Source organism: Acomys russatus, chromosome 6 (assembly GCF_903995435.1).
Source record: "Acomys russatus chromosome 6, mAcoRus1.1, whole genome shotgun sequence".
In the NCBI taxonomy this organism is placed as follows: Eukaryota; Metazoa; Chordata; class Mammalia; order Rodentia; family Muridae; genus Acomys; species Acomys russatus.
In genome coordinates, this window is record NC_067142.1 from 34,346,853 (window position 1) to 34,369,580 (window position 22,728).

General features: G+C 47.0%; 1 protein-coding gene across 1 annotated transcript in view; it reads right to left on the reverse strand.

Moving 5' to 3' along the window:
* Lgr6 (leucine rich repeat containing G protein-coupled receptor 6) overlaps positions 1–22,728 on the reverse strand; it is a 120,912-nt gene that overhangs the window by 38,688 nt on the left and 59,496 nt on the right. Inside the window, exon 5 of the mRNA XM_051147460.1 lies at positions 2,364–2,579. Coding sequence (XP_051003417.1) covers positions 2,364–2,579 — 216 coding nt within the window. The remainder of the gene's footprint in view (positions 1–2,363; positions 2,580–22,728) is intronic.

The window sequence follows — 22,728 nt, forward strand, 5'->3', positions numbered from 1 at the left end:
ATCTGTTTGTTTTGAGGCACGGTCTCGTTATATAACCCACACCGGTCTCTGCCTTGCCATCCTCCTGCCTCAGCCTTCCGGATTGTAGAATTACAGGCGCATGCACACACCACACAGCCTGCCCTTTGGTTCTTGTTTCCTCTTGTGGTTGTTCTGCCTCCTGGGCTCCCCCCACAGCTCATCACAAAGTCCTGGGGCAGCATCCGCCAGCCTTCTTCACCTTCCATCATCACCTCCTGCTTGAAACTTTTTCTTTCACTCACTCATAAAAGACAGAGATGCGATGCTTTGAGCCTCGCCCCATGCCAAGGTACATAGTCTGTTTCAGCTTTGTTCCTCTACACTAGCTTTTCTCCCTTAATTAATCCCATGTCCTTCTTACACCCAGTGGGACCCCTGCACCTTCTAGATCGATATTGGGCCTGAATTTCATGCCAGCTTCTTGCTTCCAACCAAGCCTTGAAGTCATCCGTGACTCCTTTTCTGCTTGGTCCTCTGCCCTAGGAAAACCTCTGCGATAGCTCAATTCTCCCTTCAAAATGCCCCTTACAGTCTCGCCCTCCCACTCATCCTTTCTGCTGCCTCCCCAAACCGAGCATTGATACATGGGAGCCTCAGAGCTAGTTTTCCTGTCTCTGGCTCCCTATGTTGCCATCCATCCTTCACTTTAACCACCCTGAAATATCTCCCTTTAACGTTTCCTTGAAAACCTGCAAGTTTCGCTCCACACTGGCAAATAAAAGCTGCAGTCTTTGCTCTGACATTGTCTGTGCCCCTCAGCCCTTTTCTCCCACATTCTGCACAAGGACCCTCTGCTACAGCTGGAAGGCCCCATTCACCAACAGCCGAAAGCTCTGACTCCTCCTCTCCCATGTCTTTAATGCTCTAGTCCCTTCTAGCCCCTTTTCTTGTCCAACCCCATTCACTCCACATCCAGCCCTCCCCTGTGAAGCTTTCTTCTTGCCCACCCAAAGCTGAATGGACTCCTGCTGTGATCCTGTGTGCTGAATCCATCTTCACCACCTAGCTACAGCAGCAAAACCTGGCTTGGATGTCTTTCCCTACAGAGGCCAGCAGTGCTGTAGCATCCTTCTGGGACCTTACACACACACACACACACACACACACACACACACAGAGAGAGAGAGAGAGAGAGAGAGAGAGAGAGAGAGAGGCTCTGTATGGGCCCATGTAGCAGGGCCCATCATAAAGTTCTCATTTTCCCAGCGGTCTTATCTGTCCCAGGGACTTAACCCCATTCCCATGTGAGGCCACAGGGACATCACCAAAGCTAAAGCCAATCATCCTGATTCCAAGAATGATGGAGGCTATGGCCCTTCTGATGGAAGAAAGTACTCTATTGAGAACATTCATGTTGGCTCTCTAAGTTTCTGAGACAGAGCATTAGACAAATAAATTACTACCTACCTCTCCATCTCTCACAAGGATCTGAGCATCATCCATTCACAGTGGCCTAGAAAACCACACCAGATCTCCAAGAACAAAGGAAGCAATGCTGCCATTTAACAGAGTCGCTAACACACATGTTCCTGCAGCAATTAGTATGTAACCCAGAGCAATTACACATGACCTCCAAGCCCTTGGTAATTAGACTGTGAACTTACCAATCATTCATGGCAATTAGCTAGAAGCTAATTTGCACTGTAAAGTTCCCACTAGGAAGGCAGAGTTAACCCCAGCCCCTATCCCTGCCAGGGATGCTATCTCCCAGGTAATTACCCTGCTGGGGCTTTGACATCTAATTACATGTGATGGACTTTCCTGCTTCTTTTTGTTTTGTTTTGTTTTGTTTTTTGAGACAGGGCTTCTCTGTGTGGTTCTGGCTGTCCTGGACCAGGTTGGCCTCAAACTCACAGAGATCCCACCTGCCTCTGCCTCCCTGAATGCTGGGATCACAGGCGTGTACCATCACATCTGGCCCTTTCCTGCTTCTTTAGGCCAGCAAAATTGGATGGATTTACTCTAACCCTATGCCAAAGCATACGATTGCATCTTTTGATTGCCAAATGTGGTGGGAATCACTTAAGAAATTCTTGATTTATATTTCAATTGGCATGAAATGGTTACTATACGTGTATAGTGAGGAAGTAAAAAAAAATATTTCTGCTTTCTGATTATAATGCTTAGTCCCTTAAGTGACTCTTAGGGTACTCCTATGGACTTAATATCATCTTCAATATCATCCTACAGAGACAACAAAGGATGGTCACCTTCATCATCAGAGCAGAAACTGAAACAAGAGGGTTCGACGACATGCAAAGAAGAGCAAAGCTCCTGACCCAACTGGAGAAAGCATGCAGCTTCCCATTCCGGCGTGTGCTGGGGACTAAGACAGCACTCACAGCACCACAAGGCTGGTGAGGTTCTGGAAGGCATAGTCGGGGATGCGCCGGATGCTGTTGAGAGCCAGGGTCATGGCCTGTAGGGCAGGAAGGTTGTTGAGGGCTCTGACGGGAATCTCGGTGAGTGCATTGTCATCCAACCAGAGGTGGCGGAGGGAGGACAGCCCTTCAAAGCTTCTCTCAGGGACCAGGGAGATGAGGTTGGCATCCAGGCGCCTGGTAGAAGAAGAAAAGGAGGGAGAGGGCTCAGTAAACAGAAGCACAGAGCTTTAGGGTTTTAGGGCTTTAGGGCTGAGCTGGGCTTGGAAAGCCAGACCCCCAGCAGGCACTCTAAAATGCCACTTACAATGTATCCCACCTTTTCAAGTTCCCATATTCTAATCAACAATCCTTGATCCTTTATGGCATTTCTATGTACGACCCCAACTGCTCCTCTCTGACCCAACATAGAAGCCATAGCCCATTCGTGATAACCAGCATTTCCCCTGCATCCTTAGCTTCCCTGTCCTGAGTATGACATTCTCCCCAACCCTGTCCACCCCAAGAACATATAGCAGATTTGGCCCCCGTACTGGCCGAGGAAAACCTTCCCCTTATAGATATAACCAAAGAAAAATGGCCCTCCAAAGATGTAAGCCATTCTCTGTCACCCATCCCTGTTCCTTAACCCCTCAAAGACCTTCTAGCTTTGTACAGCTTCTACCAAAGCCCTGGGACTCCTGGATAAGTTGATGGTCTATGGAAGGTCCAAGCATGCAACAGGAAAAACCCTTCTGTGGTGGACTGCGTAAGAATGGGCCCCATTTGAATGCTTAGTCACCAGTGAGTGGTACTATTTGAAAGGATTAGAAGGATTGGGTGGTCTAGCCTTGTTGGAGCTTTCAAAAGCCCATGCCAAGCTCAGGCTCTCTTTCTCTCTCTCTCTCTCTCTCTCTCTCTCTCTCTCTCTCTCTCTCTCTCTCTCTCTCTCTCTCTCTCTCTCTGCCTACAGACCCAGGATGCAGCTGCTGCTCTAGCACCCAACTGTGCACTGCCATGCTCCTTACCATTACAACAACCATGGACTAAACCTTTGAAATTATAAACAAGTTTCCAGGTAAATGTTTTCTCCTGTAATAGTTGTATTGGCCATGGAGTTTCTTCACAGCAACAGAACAGTGACTAAGACACCCTTCATTTGCTGCTTCTCAGAGCAAGTAAACAAAGGATAGGTGACTATGTGAACAGAGATGCCAGGGCACGAAACATTTGACATGCTCCCTAGAAGACTCAGTAGGTCAACAAAATAAACAGAACACCCAGCTTATCTTTCCACAGGTCTTCCCAAGCCATGAGATGCTACCATTTCTGCCTCTTAGCCTGAGGCTTAGACCGAAACTCTGTTATCCTGAACATGGAGCAAAGACAAGCTGGTTTGCGGCAAGCTCTTGGATTTATGCTTAGACTTTGCTGTCCTGAAGAGGTCTTAGCTCCCATATGAACTTCTGGTACCCAAATTATAGAAACCTCAGGCCTTGTTCACAAAGCTTGAAGTGCACAACCCTGAATCCAAAAAAGAACCATTTGACCAGAAGAATGGGAAGAAGTGATTTTCCTTTTCCCAACAGTACAAGTTTGGAAAATGTTAGCAATGCTTCTGTCTCTTGCCTAAGTTAGCAGTACCATCCCCGACAGTCTCATGGACACCCAGGAGAAATTCCCCAGCTAGGCATCAAGGGGACTCTGGTGGACAGGCTGACATGCAAGCCTTCGGTTATAAGGACAAATGACTAAGATACACTCTGAAGAGTGCAATTAGGAAAGACCTCCCACCACATCAAGCAGAACCTGGTGGGAGGTACTTGAACATCTGTGTTTATTGCTGCTATTTACAATAGGCAAGATAAGTAACTGGATGGCCATCAACAGGTGAATGAATAAAGAAATCGTGCTATATACATACAATGGAGTCTTATTTACATATAAAGAAAAATAATGTTATGCCATGTCAGTGAAATATATATGAGGATTATGTTATGTGACTCAGAAAGGCAAATACCATATAAAGTTTTCTATTCTATATGAAATCTTGATCAAATATACAGTATGTATAGGCTAAGGCTATAGCTCCATGGCAGAATAGTTCCACAGTATGCTCAAGACTGCAAAAAAGTAAACAATGTGTGTCTGTGTCTACATGCATATATCTATGTAAATATGTAAATAGATGTAAATATATACACACTATGATATGAACGTAGAAGGAATATTATACGTGCTTGGAGGAAGAGGCCTAAGGGGCCAGGAAGAAGGACAAAAATAAGAGAGGGTATTGGGGCAGAGGGAAAAGGATAAATAGTGCCTGTGTTTCTCATGCAAAATGAAGTTATAACTGCACATTATATGTTTATATGGCACTAAAGTAGAAGGTGGGGCTGGAGAGATGGCTCAGCGGTTAAGAGCACTTGTTCTTACAGAGGACCTGGGTTCAGTGCCCAGCACCCACATGGTAGTGCACAGCCATCTGTAATTCCAGTTCCAGGGGATCTGATGCCCTCTTCTGACCTCCATGAGCACTGCATGTACATGGTGTGCGCACGTGTGCGTGCGCGCGCACGTACACACACACACACACACACACACACACACACATGAAGAACACTTGTACACATAAATATAGTCTATAGCAGAAGTGGACAGGAGTTTCAAAGGAGAGTAGTGAATGATGGGAAAATATGAGCCTGCATGAAAATGTCATAACACAGCTCATTATTTTGTACACTAATTATAACTAATTGATTAATTTTTAAAATATCCTGGTGAAGAAAAAAAATCTCTTCAGTGAGTGTCCTCTGTTCATAAGGCCTGTCACCACAGACATGACACTTCCATGGCAGTCACCGTAGCTGTGATGGCTTTGACTGTAGGGATCCTTGTGAAAACATAGGCTCACCCTTCATGGAAGAACTCAGAAGGACAGGGATGGGGCTGCGACTCGTCTGTGAAGATGTCATAGAGATTTCTAGACATAGACAGATATGGGTACCACCACACCAGGAGAAGCTATCTGGCGCCTTGAGGTAGGTGGACGCCACTCAGGTCTAAAGCCTTCGCGGAGCTCCGTGTCAAGTACAGTGTTGGAGAAACAGCGACTGCCATGAAGAGAGGATATCTGTCTTTCCTCACAGAACTCATAGCCGTTAGGAAAGTCAGGTAACTAGCCACAGTGCGGCACTGTGGCACCCAGTCCAGGGCATCAGGGAAGGTCACCAGGAGAATGTGACACTGGCAGCCTAGTAGCCTCAGTCTAGAGAGGAAGTGACGGCATTCCAAGCAGAGAGAATGGCATGTGGGGGGTGTGGAATAACAGACCTGAAGCAATGTAGGGCTCCCGGAAAAAAAAATGTAGAAAAGAGGGGGAAAGGTGTCTGGTGAGGTTTAAGAGTTCTCAAAATGTGAGTTTGAGGCCAGCCTGGTCTACAAAGCAAGTCCAGGACAGCCAAGGCTACACAGAGAGACCCTGTCTCGGAAAAAAAAAAAAAAAAACAAACCAAAAAACGAACAAACAAACAAAAAAAAAAACCAGAGTTCTTAAAATAATGCCATGTTATAGGAAAATGGGAGCCATTGAAAGGTTTTTAAGCCAAGGAAGAACATTGCTATTTTTGTCTTAGAATCAAGGTAAGACTGTTTATTTTATACAATTAATATATATTGATTTTTAAGCCAGGCATAGAGGTGCATGCCTTTAATCCCAGCACTTGGGAGGCAGAGGCAAGTGGATCTCTGTGATTTCGAAGCCAGGCTGGTCTACAAAGCGAGTCTAGGATAGCCAAGGCTACACAGAGAAACGCTGTCTCGAAAAACCAAATATATATATAAATTTTTAAAAGAAAGAAAAGGCTGAGTGTGGTGGCACCTGTAATCCAAGCAGTTGGGACCAGGAGCTCAAGGTTGTCCTTGGCTGCAGGAGACCAACCTGGGCTACAGGAGATGCAATCTCCAAAACATCTTCTCCTACAAAAGCCCAAATAACAAAACAAAACAAAGTGGGGGGAGGTTCCCCCCGGGAGTGAGGGGGGATACTAGGGAAAGGTAATATTAGGGGCAGAACAAGAGGACAGGGATCTGGGACCTGGCTAGTCTGACAGGTCTGAACTCTGATCTCTACAAGTGCCTGCCTAAATGGGTAAATTCAAAGAGCCATGAATCCTGACTTCCCCCTGTGGCTGATGTCAACTTCCCTGAAGTGAAGGCAACTCTGCAGTGATGACCATGACACTGTCAGTAGCCATTTGTCATATGCCAGATACAGAGCCAGGTACAGGTAGGTAACCAGTGTCCTCTCCACACTACCACAAGATGGTTCTGACCAGCCCCACTTTACAGGGACTGGGCTAAGTCACTCAGCCAGCATTGAGCCAGACATGAAACTTGAACTGTAGTTTGCTGACACTCAAGGCCATGTGCCTTCCCGTTGTGCGATGCTGGCACTCCAGACACATCAAGGAAGGTGAGAACATGCTCACCTACTTAAGGGAGATAGGAAATGGGACAGGAGAGAGGGGTATTTTTAATCCTGTGAGCCTAGGATGAATGGATGTCACCTGTTTAAAACAAAACAAAACAAAAATATTTTGCACTTATTTATTTATTGCTTTTTTTTTTTTTTTTTTTTTTTGTATGTTTGTGGAGGCACACATGTGGAGGTCAGAGGACAACTTTCAGGAGTCAGTTCGCTCCTCCCACCTTGCTGGTCTTCAAGGGACCCAACCCAGGAGACAGAACTCAGGTCATCAGGCTTGGCAGCAAGTGACCTTACCCACTGAGCTATCCTGCCAAGCCCAGGGAGTCGCTTCTGTGTGAATAGGTATGTCTGAATATACAAGGATGCCTACATACATGAAGCTCGTGCTTCTGTGTACATGCTACTGTCCCGATCCGTTCATCTCCTGCATTGTATGCCACCCACAGGCAAGTGAGCTTGGGCAGGGTCTCTGCAACCAGGCTAGTCATTTAGCATCCAAAGACTTCCTGGGTCTGGTATGTTTCAACCTCATTCAGACAGGGCTCCTTCTCACCGCCTCTCATGGAAGGACAGATTACTGGAGCCTCCAGGCCTCTTTCTCCTTGAGCAGAGAGCCAGGGTGCCTCCACAGATCACACCTCTCCTAGAGCTGATCTATAGGCCCTGGGAGCACAGGTGTGTGTATCCCTGTTCCTGATAACTTGGGGACAAGGACATCCCAAAGTGGAAAATCAAGCAATTGGCAAGCAGGAAAAAAAAAAAAAAAAAAAAAAGACAAGAATATGGAAGTGGCCGTTCTAGTCTGTATTCATGTTTGGGGTGATCACAGGAACCACATCTTCCACTCACGTCAGCTGGGCTCCCTGATGGAGCAAACCCAGGATAGTGATGCTGGGTATAGTGAATTCGAACCCACACTGCCAGCTGGGTATGGTGGTACACACCTGAAATTCAAACACCTGAAGACAGAGGCAGGATGATCAAGAATTCAAGAACAGGGGGCTGGAGAGATGGCTCAGCGGTTAAGAGCACTGACTGTGCTCTTCCAGAGGTCCTGAGTTCAATTCCCAGCAACCACACGGTGGCTCCCAACCATCTATAATGTGATCTGATGCATACTGTATACATAATAAATAAATCTTTAAAAAAAAAAAAAAGAAGAAGAAGTCAAGAACAGCCTGGGTTGCATAATGAGTTCAAGGTCAGCTTGGGCTTCAAAGTAAGACCCTGCCTCAAAAGCAATGATAATAGCATACATGCTCTCTAATTAAAATTTGAATTTCATGTAAATGTCCCATGCAATATTTAAAACCATGCCCAGTAAAATTTAAATATCAGCTAAAGAAGGAATAACTTTTTGGTATAAATGTGTCCCCAGCAAGATTTTTTATTTTAGGGGGTGGAGAGGTGTTGTAGTGGTTAAAAATACATCCTCTTCTTAAGGAGGATCTGAGTCTGGTTCCCAACACACAGCTCACAACCGTCTGTAAAGCCAGCTCTAGAGGGACCTGATGACTCTGGCCTCTCTAGGCACCTACATGCACATGCACGCACCCACACAAGTCACACGCACATACATGTCATTTCAAAATAAAATACATCTTACGTTAATTTTAGATGATTTATGTTATGTGTATGAGTGTTGTGACTACATGTACATATGTGCATTACATACACACCTGGTGCCCATGGAAGCCAGAGGAGGGTAGCAGATCCCCTGAAATTGGAGTTAGGAATAGTTTGTGAACCATGTGGATGATAGGCTCTAAACCTGGGTCCTCTTCAAGAGTAATATGTGCTTTTAACCACAGAGGCCCACTAGAAGAAATCTGGAAAAATATTTGCGTTTTAGCTGGCAGCTCTCGTCCTGACTGGAGAGTAGGGTATAGCTGTTTGATGCAGCCGCACATCCACTCCTTTTAGCCTGCATGTGGCAGTGGTGTCCTCGGTTGTCCCCCCCCCCCCCCTTTCTTCTATCCTTTTAACAGACAGCCTATCTAGAGGTGCTCTGGGGACCCCAGAGAGGAACAAGGCACCTGGCCAGGGTAGGTCTTAGAGATTTTGGCTGTGAGGATGAGATGCAGTGTTGAGTTCAAATGACTCAAGCCTTCTGAGGAGTTGTGGAGGAGACAGGCCCCAGGGAAAAGCTCTAATCTGGCTCTAATGTCTGTCTCTGTGTCTCTGTGTCTCTGTCTCGTGTCTCCTCTTCTCTCTCTCTCTCCTCCCTCTCCCCCCTCTGTGTGTGTGTGTATGTCTCTCTCTGTCTCTCTCCTCTCTCTGTCTCTGTCTGACTCTTCTCTCTCTCTCTCTCTCTCTCTCTCTCTCTCTCTCTCTCTCTCTCTCTCTCTCTCTCTCTCTCTCTCTCTCTCTCTCTTTCTCCTCTCTCCCCAGGCCAGGATCCTGTGACTCTTAGAAACCAGCAAGGGTCGGCACCCTGCTGCAGAGAAGTCTCTCCCACTCTTTCCCCACCTGGCTCCTTCATAGGATGGGCACTTTCTGCAGAAACTCTTCCACCCACCCTGAGGCAGAGTTTGGGCTCCACTGAGATGCCTAGTCCTCTGGGGTAAGTAGGCTCCCCTGCCACCTGGGAGTGGAAGGGGCTGATGGGGGGGCTCTGTACAGCCAGCAGAACCTGCCTTTGGGGACTAAGAATTTTCAGAGCCTCTCCCGCCCACAGGTGGGAGAGCCAACCCCCGACTCTGGTTTGGCAGGCGGAAGAGAGCAATTATATCAATTAAGCGCTGGAATAAAATCAACAGCGCTTCTCTCCCCCACGTGGGCCTGGCCCCTCCAGTGCTTTTCGAAGCTTTCTTCCCTGCGGTGATAGGGCAGATTAGCAGGGCCCTGGCAGGCCAGTTGGGGCTTGCCTGGGCTTTGGGGAAACAGCTTAACTCCCCAGCCTAGTGCTGAGGTAGAGGCAACAGGTAGGGTGGGGGAGTCTAGCTCCAAGACTTCTCATGGAGAAGGAGGCATGGCTGTCCCAAGACCAAAGTAAGTAGAGGACTTACAAGGTGGTAGGCTGTAGCGGAAGCATTTCCAATTAGACAGCAGGAAACAGTCCTCAAAGGGTGACTCAGCAGACCAACTGTGTAAAGTCAGAACCACACTGTACGGGGACCTGAAGGATGCTGGCCTTGCTCACATCACACCAGAATCTCAGTACTCTGAGATAGCAAGGCGAATGCCAAACGGAGCATCAGGTCTGGAACTTGAGTTCAGGGCCTTTTCTGTTCTACTGCTCTGACTCCCTCAAAGTGATGAGAGGGCCTTGGGGTGTAGCTGTTTGTAGAGCATTCGCCTAGCATGGACAAGGCCCTGGGTTCAGTCCCCAACACCACATTAAACTGGTGGCAGCACACACCTGTATTCCCCGTGCTTAGGGAGTGGAGGCAGGAAGGTAAGTTCAAGTTAATTCCCAGCTAGATAGTTTGAGGCCAGCCTGGGCTCCAGGAGACTTTGTACCAAATAAACAAATTTGATAGAAGTAGGTATGTAAGTAGGTTGGTGGATGGATGGATGGATGGATGGATGGATGGATGGATGGATGGATGGAGATACACAGACAGACAGACCAAGTGTGACAAGAGGACAAATGTGTCTCTCAGTTGTAGGAAACCAGAGGCTCTTACAGACATGGGGAGCAGACTGATATAAGGAAACCTTTCTGGAACTTTCTCATGTGTTTTGCCTGCGTGCATGGATGCTTATCACGGGCATGTGGTGTTGATGGAGGTCAGAAGAGGGTATAGGATCCCCTGGAGCTGGAGTTATTGGGGTGCTGGGAACTGAACCCATGTCTCCTGCAAGAGCAGCCAGGGCTCTTAACCTCTAAGCCACCCTCCAGCCCCTGCCAGGAATTCTTTTAGAAGGGTATGCTTTAGAAGCTCCAGGCTTGGAGTCTGGCAATAGTGCCTGCTTTCTGTGTCCAGACTGAGTGGGGCCAAAGGGCCAATTGGCTCTGGGGAAATCAGGAAGACAGCTGAGAAGCCGGAGTGAGTGTCCATCTCTTCTGTCCTGCTCAGGTTAATTATGACTTGGGTCTCCTCTCCAGCTAAGCCATGTCATGTGAGAGGATGCGGCAAACACAGGGCAGGGTCTCCAAGAGCACAAAGAGGCTAAAAAACAGAATTCAAGAGGGACCATGGAATAAAGAAGGCTCCTTGTGGAGAGAGAACTCTGCTTCTCATCCAGTGAGAGAGAGATGGGCCTTCGGGTCCCTACTATAACCCTTCATTGGAAGAAGGCCCTTCTGCCAGTCTGAGGACTCAATGTCCCTTGTTATCACTGGTCCACTGGTATTTTTGGAGAAGTAAGGGGATAGAGGTTCCATCTCAGACACTGAATTTCAGAGATGGGACTCCTAGCTAGCAGTCAATCACCCAGTAACCAAACTCTGGCCACTGAGCTTAGCAGACATGTTCAGCCCAACTCTTGTTCCAGCCTGGCTGCCTCTTCTCTCTTTGGAGTCATCCACCACTCTGTCCCTCCAGGCCAGCTACATAATTTTCAAGACCCAAAGCAAAATAACACACAACAACCTTGTTCAACATTCATTAAGAATTTCAAGGTAACTCTCAGAACAGTGAGTCCCGTGTGTATTAGCGCTTGGGAGGTCGAGGTAAGACTGAAAGCATTGGATCAGCCTGGGCTACATAATGAGTTCCAGGCCAGCCTGGGATATGAGAGCTGAGACTTGAAAGAAAAAAAAAAAAAAAAAAAAAAAAAAAAACCCAAGATGGTAGAAACAACACTAAACCTTACTCAAAACTTCCCCAAGAATCATGGACCATTTTTTATTCCATTTCTTAACTGGAACTGTGATGAGAAGGAAGACGTAGAAGGAGAGAGACCGTGAGGACAAGGAAGGTTCAAGCAGTGGTTGGCTGCTCTGGACCAAACCCAGGCCTCGGCTTTCATCTCTCAGCCCCATCTCTGGCTCAAGAGAGGCACAGATTGACTTCCGGTTGAGCACTGGAGACAGGAGGGACGCCGGAAAACAGAGTGGAGGCTTCTAAGGCTCTGATGAGGGTAGAAAAGGGGAGAGGATGGGGAAAAGAAAGACAGCCACTATGGAAATGGTTATTCTGTGGGGAAAATATTCTACATAGTAGCCGTTGATTGCCTGGAGGGACCAACAGGCCTGACCAAGAGCCTGCCAGAGAAGGCAAGGGTTCCAGAAGGAGCAGGCTGGCACCTGCAGAGCAGCAAGGAGGAGCCCACAGGCAGCAAGGGCCCCTGGCTCCCGCCCCAGCACTAGCCTCTGTACCAGTTGCCAGCTTCTACACAGAGGCCATGGGGCTCCCATGGTATGGGTGTGGGCTCCCTGTGCACGGCATGCCCTGGTTCTGCTTGGCATAAAGACTATCTATCCGGAGACTAAGCAGACTGCACCATACTTGGGCACCTTAGGTATGGGTTCTTGAGTGTCTTTGCCTCCATACATACTGACACCACTCCAAGGCGCTCTGGGTCATGAGGACCTCCACAAAGCTCTGTTGCCTCCCCTATACCCCACCCCCCGGTGGGTATCCCCTGCTATCTATCGGGTTGTCCCAAATGTCCCTCAATACAGACAGCATCCAACCAATGGATTAAACTCAACAAACCTTTTATGCCAGTTTTGTGCTCAATTCTGGGAATCAACTTTGAGCAACACATAGTGTCCCCACCACAGAAGTTCTCAGCCTATTTACTATTTAAGAAGACTATATAGGCCTTGGCTAATGGGTAATGAGGACTAGGTGTCTGGCAGGTGTAGCGAGCATTATGCATACTATCCTACTTAATCTGCACCCCATCCCTTTGCATAACAGAGAGAGAGAGGCTCAGGGAGGGGAAGCCATTGGTCTGACTCCAAAGCCTCTGGCTTTAAACCCACAGCTATACATTCTTTGATCTAGAGTGTAGAAAACACTCTTGGATGCAGAGCCAGGGCCCAACCTTTACTGCCTGTGAGAAATTCAGGCCTCACAGAGGAGGTGACATTTAAACTACCTCCCGAGGTTGGGCTAGCGATTTTCCATGCAGTGTTACAGAAAGAGTACATAAGGTAGACAGTGAGAACAGCAACAGCAAATGGCCGGAGCGGAGAAGGTGCTTAGGAAAGAGTCAGAGTCTGCAAGTGTGAGCAGAGGCTGGAGAGAGGAAGTGGGGAAGGAGAGGTGGCAACAGATCACAAGCTGAAGTGGAGCGGAGGAAGATCACCCAGTGGTGTTAACCCTGGGCTGGGGGCAGGTCGTAGGGAAGCCTTCCCTGTCCTCAACAAGTGTCTCTTGTCTCTGTCCCAGGGAAGAGCTAGCTAAGCCTTGAAGCAACGCCCTTCATCTTCTAGGGATGGCCATGCCATCAAGGCTACTGGCAAGTCTTCCCTTGTGCAGGTGTGAGCATCAGAGCTTGTCCTGAAAGGCCCTACCTGGTGTCTCAGCTAAGGAGGGCAGCCCTAGCACATGCCCCCAGGAGATGCCAAATAAAGACCGGGCAGAATGTGGGTTCTAGAAATAGTAACAAGCCTAGACTCCACACCCAGCTCCAGAAAGTTCCCCTCAAACATATTGTCTGTACCAGGTAGCAATGCACATGTGGTGTAGGCATGGAAGATTTTCTAGACCCTCCCGTCTGAGTCCTGGAGTCTGAGTGTCCCTGGTGTTTATGGAGAAAACAGTCTATGATGAGAGGGATGGTGCTGCATAGCACAATAGCCATGAGGCAGCTGGGACTGTTGACTACTTTAAATCTGAGTCACATTACTGAGGAATCAATGTTTTTTGTTTTATTTCATGTTCATTGACAAATGAAGCTGGTGGCTGCTGGGATGGACAGCACTGAGAAATTAGGTGTGAGACATCATGATTATGGTGACTGGTGAGATTTGGTTTTTGCCTTTTGGGAGCTTATAGTACATAAGTAAACATGTAAGCAACCAATCATGAGGCTGGAGAAGAGGGGAAGTGTCTGAAGAGGGGACAAAGTGAGTTGCGCGATCATCAGGACAGGGAATGTAGGCCAGGCTTCCCAAAAGAAGTGAGTGAGTGATATTCATAGTGAGCCTTAAGGACAATTGAAATCCCTTCAAGTCAAATGTCTAGCAGTGGGGAGATTTACAAAGGCCACCACAGGAGAGGAGAAACGACCTGTTGTGTGACCAGGAGCAGAGGCTGCCGTGTGAGGTGGAAAGGAAAGATGAAGAGACAGCTGGGAGGAGAGTGTGCTGATCTTAGGGGCTCCGTGTTCCAGCCCCAGGGACTGGGAAGGCTGAGGGGAGGAACACAGCTCAGGTGGTGGCTGTAGTAGATAAAAACCAGGTGGCTGCTGGGATATTGTTCCTCTGAGACACAGAGCTATGTGACTTCCAGCACATTCCTTTCTTCTCCTTATGTTCAATTTCCTCACCCAGCAGGGTGAACCCCAGAAGAATTCCTGGGGCTTAATCCTACAAGGAGTCCAAGTCATCTTTGGACAAAATCTTCCTTATTTCGTCCCCGTGTCCCAAGACAGGAGCTTGCTGAGCATGCCGGTTTACAAGCATATGGTGTGATGCCAAGGCTCAGGCGGCCAGCCCCACCCTACACCCTCTAAGCAACTCAAGATGACTGAAGTCCTACCATTTGGATAGCATTGTCTTTTCACAGTGTAGAATCTGCCCGCTATTGTTTTTTAAAACCTGGCAAGTATTATTTGCTAACCTTTTAGGAGTGAACAGCTTTTTGAGGAAAGTTGCTGAAGAATGAGACACAGACGTGGAATAAGGGGGTGCCAGAGAGATGGGGTGCTGGGAAGGATGTCAAGCAAGGAAAAGGAAGACAAAGACTGTCTTTGGATCTCCAGTGTCTTTACTTCGGAGCCTACCTTGATTGTCCCCCCCCCCCTCCATTATACCAAAAAAAGCCCTAGGAAAGGAGACTATATTACGTCGTTCCCTGAACCTCTCTGCAGTGGGTTGGGATGGGGGTATACTAGGGATTGGTCCCAAGGGCTCAAGCAGGCTAGCTAAGTGCTCCTACTACCGCAGCCCTATGCCCCTAGGTCTGTGCTCTTGGTTGGTCAAGTCAAGCTCTGGCTAAAGGTGACCCAGGTTCAACACTTGCCTTACATACAGTTCCCTGAGCTCTATCTCTAACAACGGAAGAAAGGGAAGCCAGGAGCACTTCCGGAGAACCGCTTGTCAAGAAGGGACCAGAGTCATGGAAATGAGAGCTGAATGGGACCCCGTTCAACCAGGGATCTCTGAGGGGCCAAGCCATTTGGCCAAAGTCACAGAATGAAGAGATGGCTGAACCTAGAAGATGGTGGGGCTATGTATGAGTCTACTGTTGTGACGCTAACACTCCTTTCTCCCAGCTCCTGTTGCTGGCATGATACTGGGGGAAAGACTGGCTTCCAGGAGCCATTCCTCAGAGACACCCAACAACATTGGGTCCTAAGGTATGGCTCCCAGCCATGCCCTCCACATCTGGAACCTAACCTTCGGACCTCACAGAGAGCACACCCCTACAGAAGCATCCTCAGACTAGACTCTGGAGAGCTGGATCACTCCTAGAGGATGGGTCCCAGGGAGACAGGGATGGAAGAGCAGGGAGGAGGCCACCTGAGCTCCCAGGAGCTTGAGCTGAGAATATGCAGGGAGTGGGGTGGGTGAAGGTGGAAGGAGCCTCCCAGATGAAGGAGCCGGAAGGCTTTTAGGGGTAGAGATCCCTTTCTCTCCCTTGCCCCACACAAGGAAGGGCTGAATTTACTGGAGTGGAAGGATTTCATCAGTTCTGATTTATGTCACTAGGGAGATGCCTTCCCTCTCACTGTCAGCCTTCCAATAGATCAAAAGTGGGATATTAGCATGAAGGCAATTCCAACTCGTTCTCCAAGCCATGCTAATGCCCAAGCCACCCTTGCCTCCATCTGTCAGGAGAATTGATGGGTGTGCAAGAGCCCCAGGAGGCAGAACAGCCACTTCCTTTGTGTACATCAAAGGCCGATACCTGAGTGTTTCTGCAAGCCATTCCTTGTGTTCTATTCGGCAGCAATATATAAAAATAATTACATGCCCTACAGGAGGGAGGCAGCAGGAGACTGTGTAGCCTTCATGAGCTTCCCCTGAAGACATGGACCTACAGATCTGGGCAGAAGGCCAGCTTTGTGGGTGACAATCCGGGAATCCGGGGGTGGGAACTACGAAAAGCTATCCTGTCTCTGCCCCCATCCTCCAACCATTGGATTCCAAACTACAGGCTGGTTTCTGGGGACCTGCCTGGCTGTCTGAGATGTGTTTGGGGCCTGAGTTCTGCGGTTGCTTGGGCCTGGTGCCTGCCCTTAGCAAAGGCAGCTGTGGTTGGTGGAGGAGAAAGCAAATGGGGGTTTTCCCAAACTTGCCTCTCCAGACAGGGGGCAGTGATGTCAGAGTTTAGGGACAACGGGTGACATCCCAGTGTTTTAAAGATCCTATTATCAGGTTCCTTAGTAATAAGTACAAATCAAACTACATCTTAACACTTCTAAAGGGAGAAGCAAGAGAAGAAGAAAAGATAAAAACCCATACCGGTTCTAGCTTGCCTAAGCCAGGGTTCCAGGCCCTTCCACCATCTATTTTCTCCTCCCTGTGAACCATATGAGAGCTGGAGAGTTACGCCTGCCTGATGTTAATCCCATCTTTCTTGGCTTCCCTGTCTCTGTCCATCCATGCATCCATCCATCCATCACTCATCTCCCCACTCCCATAGACTAGAGAATTGTTGCCATGTCCATCTTGTTTTTCTCTTACTCAGCATCCTCCATGGCTTCTGGTCACCTACAGCCCCTTTGGGTTGGCCCCAAATTGACTCGTCAGCTTGGCTTCTCATCTTCCCGTTCTCCACCTTAGCTGCAAATGTGCCTCTCGGTGTACGGCCCCGTCCCAGACTCCGTGGTCACTCATGCTTGTGCTTTCACAACTGTGTTTCTCCCTCTTCTTCAACTCTTTGCTTACAATATCTTCTAGAGACTGCCAGGTATCATCCCTTTCTATACTCAGCCTCCCCACAGCCCTGACTGACTGACCCCAAGGACCTTCGGCTGCATCAACAAACAGAGAGGCTGGCCACAGTTCCTCTCCTCTCACCCAAACAGGAAACGAAGCAAACAAATGAAGCACATCGGGCTCCAGCTGTATCCGTAGAACTGAGGGAAATGTAGCCTAAGCTAAGTACCAAAAGTCACCGAAACACCTATTGAGATACAGAAAAATGAAACATACACACACATGCACACATGCGCACATGCATACACACACGCGGGCACACACACTCACATGTGTGTATGGCTAAAACCTGGAGCAGACACAGCACAGTCTGGCATCTCTGCTAGCCTTGGGTCGGCAGAACCTGGCCGAGAGCTGATGGTGTGGGGCTCCCTCTGCTTTGCCTTCTGAAGCAGAGTGGCTCAGCCAGGGTGGCTAGAAGATGGAAATATATCTTTTCCTGCCCTAGATGTCTGAGTCAAAATCCAGAAGCCCGGGACGCCGTGCCTCTGCATAAGCTTTCTGAAGCAGCCAATGCACACAGCTTGTCCTGTGGCAGGACAGGCCTTGTATCTTAAGGTTGTCTCTCCCTTCCTACAAGCTCCAAGTCCACCGGCAGTGGGGTTGGGGTGGGGAGGGAGCTAAGCTCAGCAATGTCTACAGTTTCTTCTGGTGAGTCAAGCCAGGGTGTGGACGAGCACATAGACCTTAGTGGAGAAGCAGCCATTGGGCGAAGGACTCCATCACAGGACATCAAAGCTATGTCAGGTGTGTAGCTGCTCAGATGCTAGAAACTTCCCTGAGAACTGTGCACAGCAGCCTTCTTTCCAGCTGTGTGTCCGAAGAGCAGGCTGAGTTTCCCCAGAAAGGAGAATGAATAAGACCATGGAAAAGTCCCATCACTTACATAGTGACAAATGCTACAACTAGATAGGGGTGTTTTTCCTATTCAAAGATAAGAAGCAAAGCGGGGGCTGTGTACATATTCATAGCCTTGCTATGCATGTAGCCAACATCTCAAAATCCATCAGTAAGCAAATGAACAGGCAAGTTAGTTCTACATGCACAGTGGACTTTATTAAGCCTTAAAGATAAATTTATTGTGTGAGTGTACCATGACACATGTGTGGAGGTCAGAGGTCAGAGGGCAACCTTCCAGAGTCAGTTCTCTCCTTCTACCATGCAGATCCTGAGGACAGGACATGGGTGGCCAGGCTAGGTGACAAGTGTCTTTAGTTGCTGAGCTGTCTCATTATACACTGAACTTGCACACTTAAAAATAGTTAAGCAGGCTGGAGAGCTCTCGTGGTAAGGAGCTGCTCTTGCAAAGAGCCCCAGTTTGGTTCCTAGCACCCATGTCAGGCAGCTCACAGCCACCTGCAGCTCCAGTCTAACAGGATCCAACCCTTGACCTCGCTTAGCACCGACACTCACATACAGGCATACATATACACATAATTAAAAAAAAAAATAGTTGCAATTTTCTGTTATACATGTGTGTATTACCATAATTTTAAAAATTAAAAAACTATTTAAAATATAAGGTGGGATAAACTAAAAGGCAACATTATTTTTAATTATGAAAAAAATTTAAACACAAAGGAAAAGGGGGTAGCATTTTGAAAACCCAAAAGATCACATTTCAGAAAGTAATTTGCTCCCACAATAAGCATCAAGGGAGTAGAAGTTTTGCGGCATCCTCAGTAAGGTATGAGTAATCATAACCTCTATGGAACAGGAACAAAAATCAATAGAAAGAAAAGAGGCTGAGGTAGAAAAAGAAAATTAAAAGGGACATTTCAAAGGCAAATGGAAACAAACAGAGCTATGTGGGATGGGGAAAGCTGCAAGGAAAGAAGTTGAAAGCAACATTCAAATTCACATTGTAAGTGACAAGAACAAACCTGGCTCCTCAAAAAAAAAAAAAAAAAAAAAAAAAAAAAAAAAAGAACCAGAATGAACACAGGGAAGGCACGCATAATACATTTCCTTGAATTCAGAATAAAGGGACAATGACATGAAAGTGATGGAAATTAAGATGAGATAAATAGGAAAGATAATGGATCTGTGGTATTGGGGACTGTCGACATTTCAAAGGATGCAAGCAGAGAAAATGGGGCAGAAGTACATGGTTACCATAAAAGAACAAAAATAACGAGACTGAAACATATCAGAGGATTAAAATGTTCTTTGTGTTCCAAGGATTCATTCGTACCTGGATATAATCCGGTAAATCTCTCATTTGTGAGAATAAGAAAAAAATGAGGTTGACAAGACGGCTCAGCAGGTAAAGGGGCTTGCTGCCAAGCCTGAAGACCTGAGTTCAATCCCTGGGACCCGCGTGGTGAAAGGAGAGATTGACTCCCAAAAGTTGTCCTCTGACTACCACATGTACTTCATTCATGTATACACACACACACACACACACACACACACACACACACACACATATGAATGAATGAATGTAAAAACAACTTTAAAGGAAAAACTGAAATAAAATAACATAAGCACTCATAAGGAAGCATGCTGTCCTCGGGGAAATGACAAGGACAACCTCTTATATTTTCTGGCATGCTACGTGTCAGAGGGAAGCAGAAGCAAATCATAGAGAATTCTGATGCAAGGGTTTTTTTTATACGTAGTTACTTGGGTAGTCATTCATGAAGTTCACAAAAATGTGTTCTGTTTCTGTACGTATCTGTCTGCATGTTTCTGTGAGTATGCATGTTGGGGGGGGGGGTGCACACATGTATATGTGTGTGGAGAACCAAAGGCAACTTTGGGTGTCATTTCTCAGGCACCATCCAAATGTCTGAGACATGGTGTCTGTCTTGAAGCTCACCAAGTTGCTTGTCTGGTCAGCTAGCTAGAACCACACATCTCCCCAGTGCTGGGATTACAAGCAACACCACCACAGCTGGCTTTTTTTTTTTTTTTTTCCATGGGATCTGGGGGTGAAACTCAGATCCCTATACTTGCACAGCAAACACCAGTTGAGCCATCTCCCCAGCAAATATATTCCTAACCACGAAAGCCTTGCATTATAAGGAATTAGAAAATATAATATCTAGCACTGCTCTTGGCTTAAGTAAAAACTTACTGAAAAATAAAGAACAAGCAATCAAGAGAGAAATTAAAATTTAAAAACCCAGGAATAAAGTCTTTTCCTGGCACCACTCAGTGCAGAGGATTAAAGCAAGGGCCTCAAGCTGGTTAGAACAGTGCTCAAACATAGAACTACACCGCCAGCCTCGAGAATTGGGACTTCGTGACTTCTATTTGCAGGCAGGATGAAGTTAAAAGGAATGGGGCCCACCCTTCTGCCCTAACTGGGAAACCACAGGCCACAGGCAGCACAGGACGGTGGTTCTGAGGGGAAGGAACCCAGAGTTATGAAGCTTCTGCCGTAGCTCTGCCTGGAGAGACCTTCTAGGCCTCTACACAAAGCAGAGACTCAAAAGAGAAATCATGTTAGTGCCACTTGAGGAGACAGCATTCCGACTCTGGGACTGTCAAAAGGGGTCAGGTTGAACGGACAGTGTACCAAGAAGAAGAGAAGAGGAGCCGGGGCGGGAAGGCAGGTGGGGACTGTGGGAACATCAAGGAAGCACTTTTTTAAAGTATGGACCATGGCTGGAAGAGAGACGAAGTCATTACACACAGTGCGCCCTCCAGTCCGTTGATGTATTAATTAGCACGGAGTGAAAAGAGCTTTGTGAACCGAGGAAAGTATAAAGCTAAGTCGGTGAGAAACAGAAAGCCAAGAGAAGAAATTAGAAACATCAAAGAATGCAGTTTCCAAGTGAAGGATCTAGGACCGTGTAATTTATCATTAACCCCTTCCAGACTCTTAAATTTAGAAAAGCCTCTCACTTTATAAAGTGGCACAGGGATTAAAAAGAAAAAGGGGGGCGGGGTTGGAGTGATACATAGCCTGATTATGAAAGTCACTAACAAGAATGTAAGCTATTAGCCCATGGTCATCTATGACTATTTTATTAGCATGTAATATGCCATTATTGAAACAATCTTACAAAAACAACCTACTGCTTATCTGGCAAGACGCTTGCCTACCTGTCACCCATGAAGCCCAAGATTGATGCCAGCAGTGCATAAACTAAATGGGGTGGCATATGCCTGGCGTCCCATTGCCATAAGTTTGAGGTAACCCTTGGCTAAATACTAAGTTCCAGGCTAGCCAGGTCTACAGAGTACGATCCTATCACAGAAGTAACCCAAGGACTGGTCATGGCGATGCACACCTTTAATCCCAGTACTTGGGAGGCAGAGGCCGGCATATCTCTGTGAGTTCAAGGCCTGCCTGGTCTACAGAGTGAGTTCCTGGACAGCCAGAGCTATATAGAGAAGCCCTGTTCAAAAAAAAACAAAAACAAAAACCAGTGTGTGTGTGAAGAAAGAAATAGAAAAAAGAAAAAGCAACCCCCCCAAAAGAAAATAAAAGACTAGTTTCTCCAAACCACAGACTATTCATATTAGAGGTAATCTATGTTATAGTACATATTTTCCTTTCAAAATCCAGAACAAGATAAATCTGTTCATTGTCATAAAAGTCCTAACATATAAGACCAAAACCAGAAAAGTGAAGTATGAGATATCATTTACGAATAATATTGGGTACCTGTAAATCCTGTGATTGTGAATCCAAGAAAACCAATAGTGACAGCTGAAGACTGATGTGCACATTAACTGAAGTGCCCATGTGCAAGGCAAGTGTGTATCCATGTACCAATATGGAGATGGTTTGAGTGTGTCTCCCAAAGGGCCATGGGATGGAAGCTTGGTCCCCAAGTCTGGTCATATTGAATAGTGACAGAAACTTTAAATGGCAGGGCCGGAGGTCCTAGGTCATAGGTCATTGCTAGCACCACACTTGGGAAGAACTGATGTGCTTGTTGTGGGTACTTACAAGTGGTTTGTTGTTTTTAAAGAGGGAGCGACCCCAACTCTCTATCTCTGCTTCCTACCTCGCCATGTGTTCTCTCCCTCTTTTGTGTGTTCTCCTGCCATGGTACCAGCTGCCACGCTGTGATGTATCAAAAAGATTCTAGTGGGGCTGAGAAGATGCCAGTACCGTGCTGTTCCTCCGGAACTGTGAGTGAAGAGCACCGGGGTTTGGGCTGGGGTGTATTTTGGTGATTAGAACATCTACCTAGCCTGCAGAGGCTTGAGGTTCAATTCCTAGTTGCTCTCTTAAACTCCCACACTTTTCCTTACAAGCTACCAGGGTACAAATATTTCATTACGGCTATGGAAAACAAGCTAGTACAGCACCTGGAAGGGACGGTTGTCAAACATCTCTTTTACATTAACAGTAGCCACCAAAACAGCTTTACACACAACAAAACCCTATAAACACTGTGACGTCACTCTAGCAAGAAATACATAGGTCCTTAATGAGAACAAGCAAAACTGGGGGAAAACGTATATTGTGATAAAGATGTTTTGGATTAAGAAAAATAATAAATCCTGTGGGCACAGACTAAATTCCCTAGGTATTTGAAACAATGACAATTAAATGTATAGACAATGTAAAGCCAACGTCCCCACTGAGCGTTTTTTGGCAAGGACTTGGGTCGCTGAAGAAATAAAATTAAAGTTGCTGTCATAAAATGAAAAGGTGAGCGAAACAAAAGAAAATTAGACAGGACTTTACTTATCAAACCTTAAAATATCAACCAAGAAAGAAAAGCATAATTAAAATACACACACACACACACACACACACACACACACACACGCGCGCGCAGCCTCAGAGCCAAGCACTGTGAAAAGAAGGCTACAGATGATGCGAACAGATTGGCTGGTTTCTATGTACTTGCAGTGAGCCTTCCCCAGAAGGAGAAAACAATTCC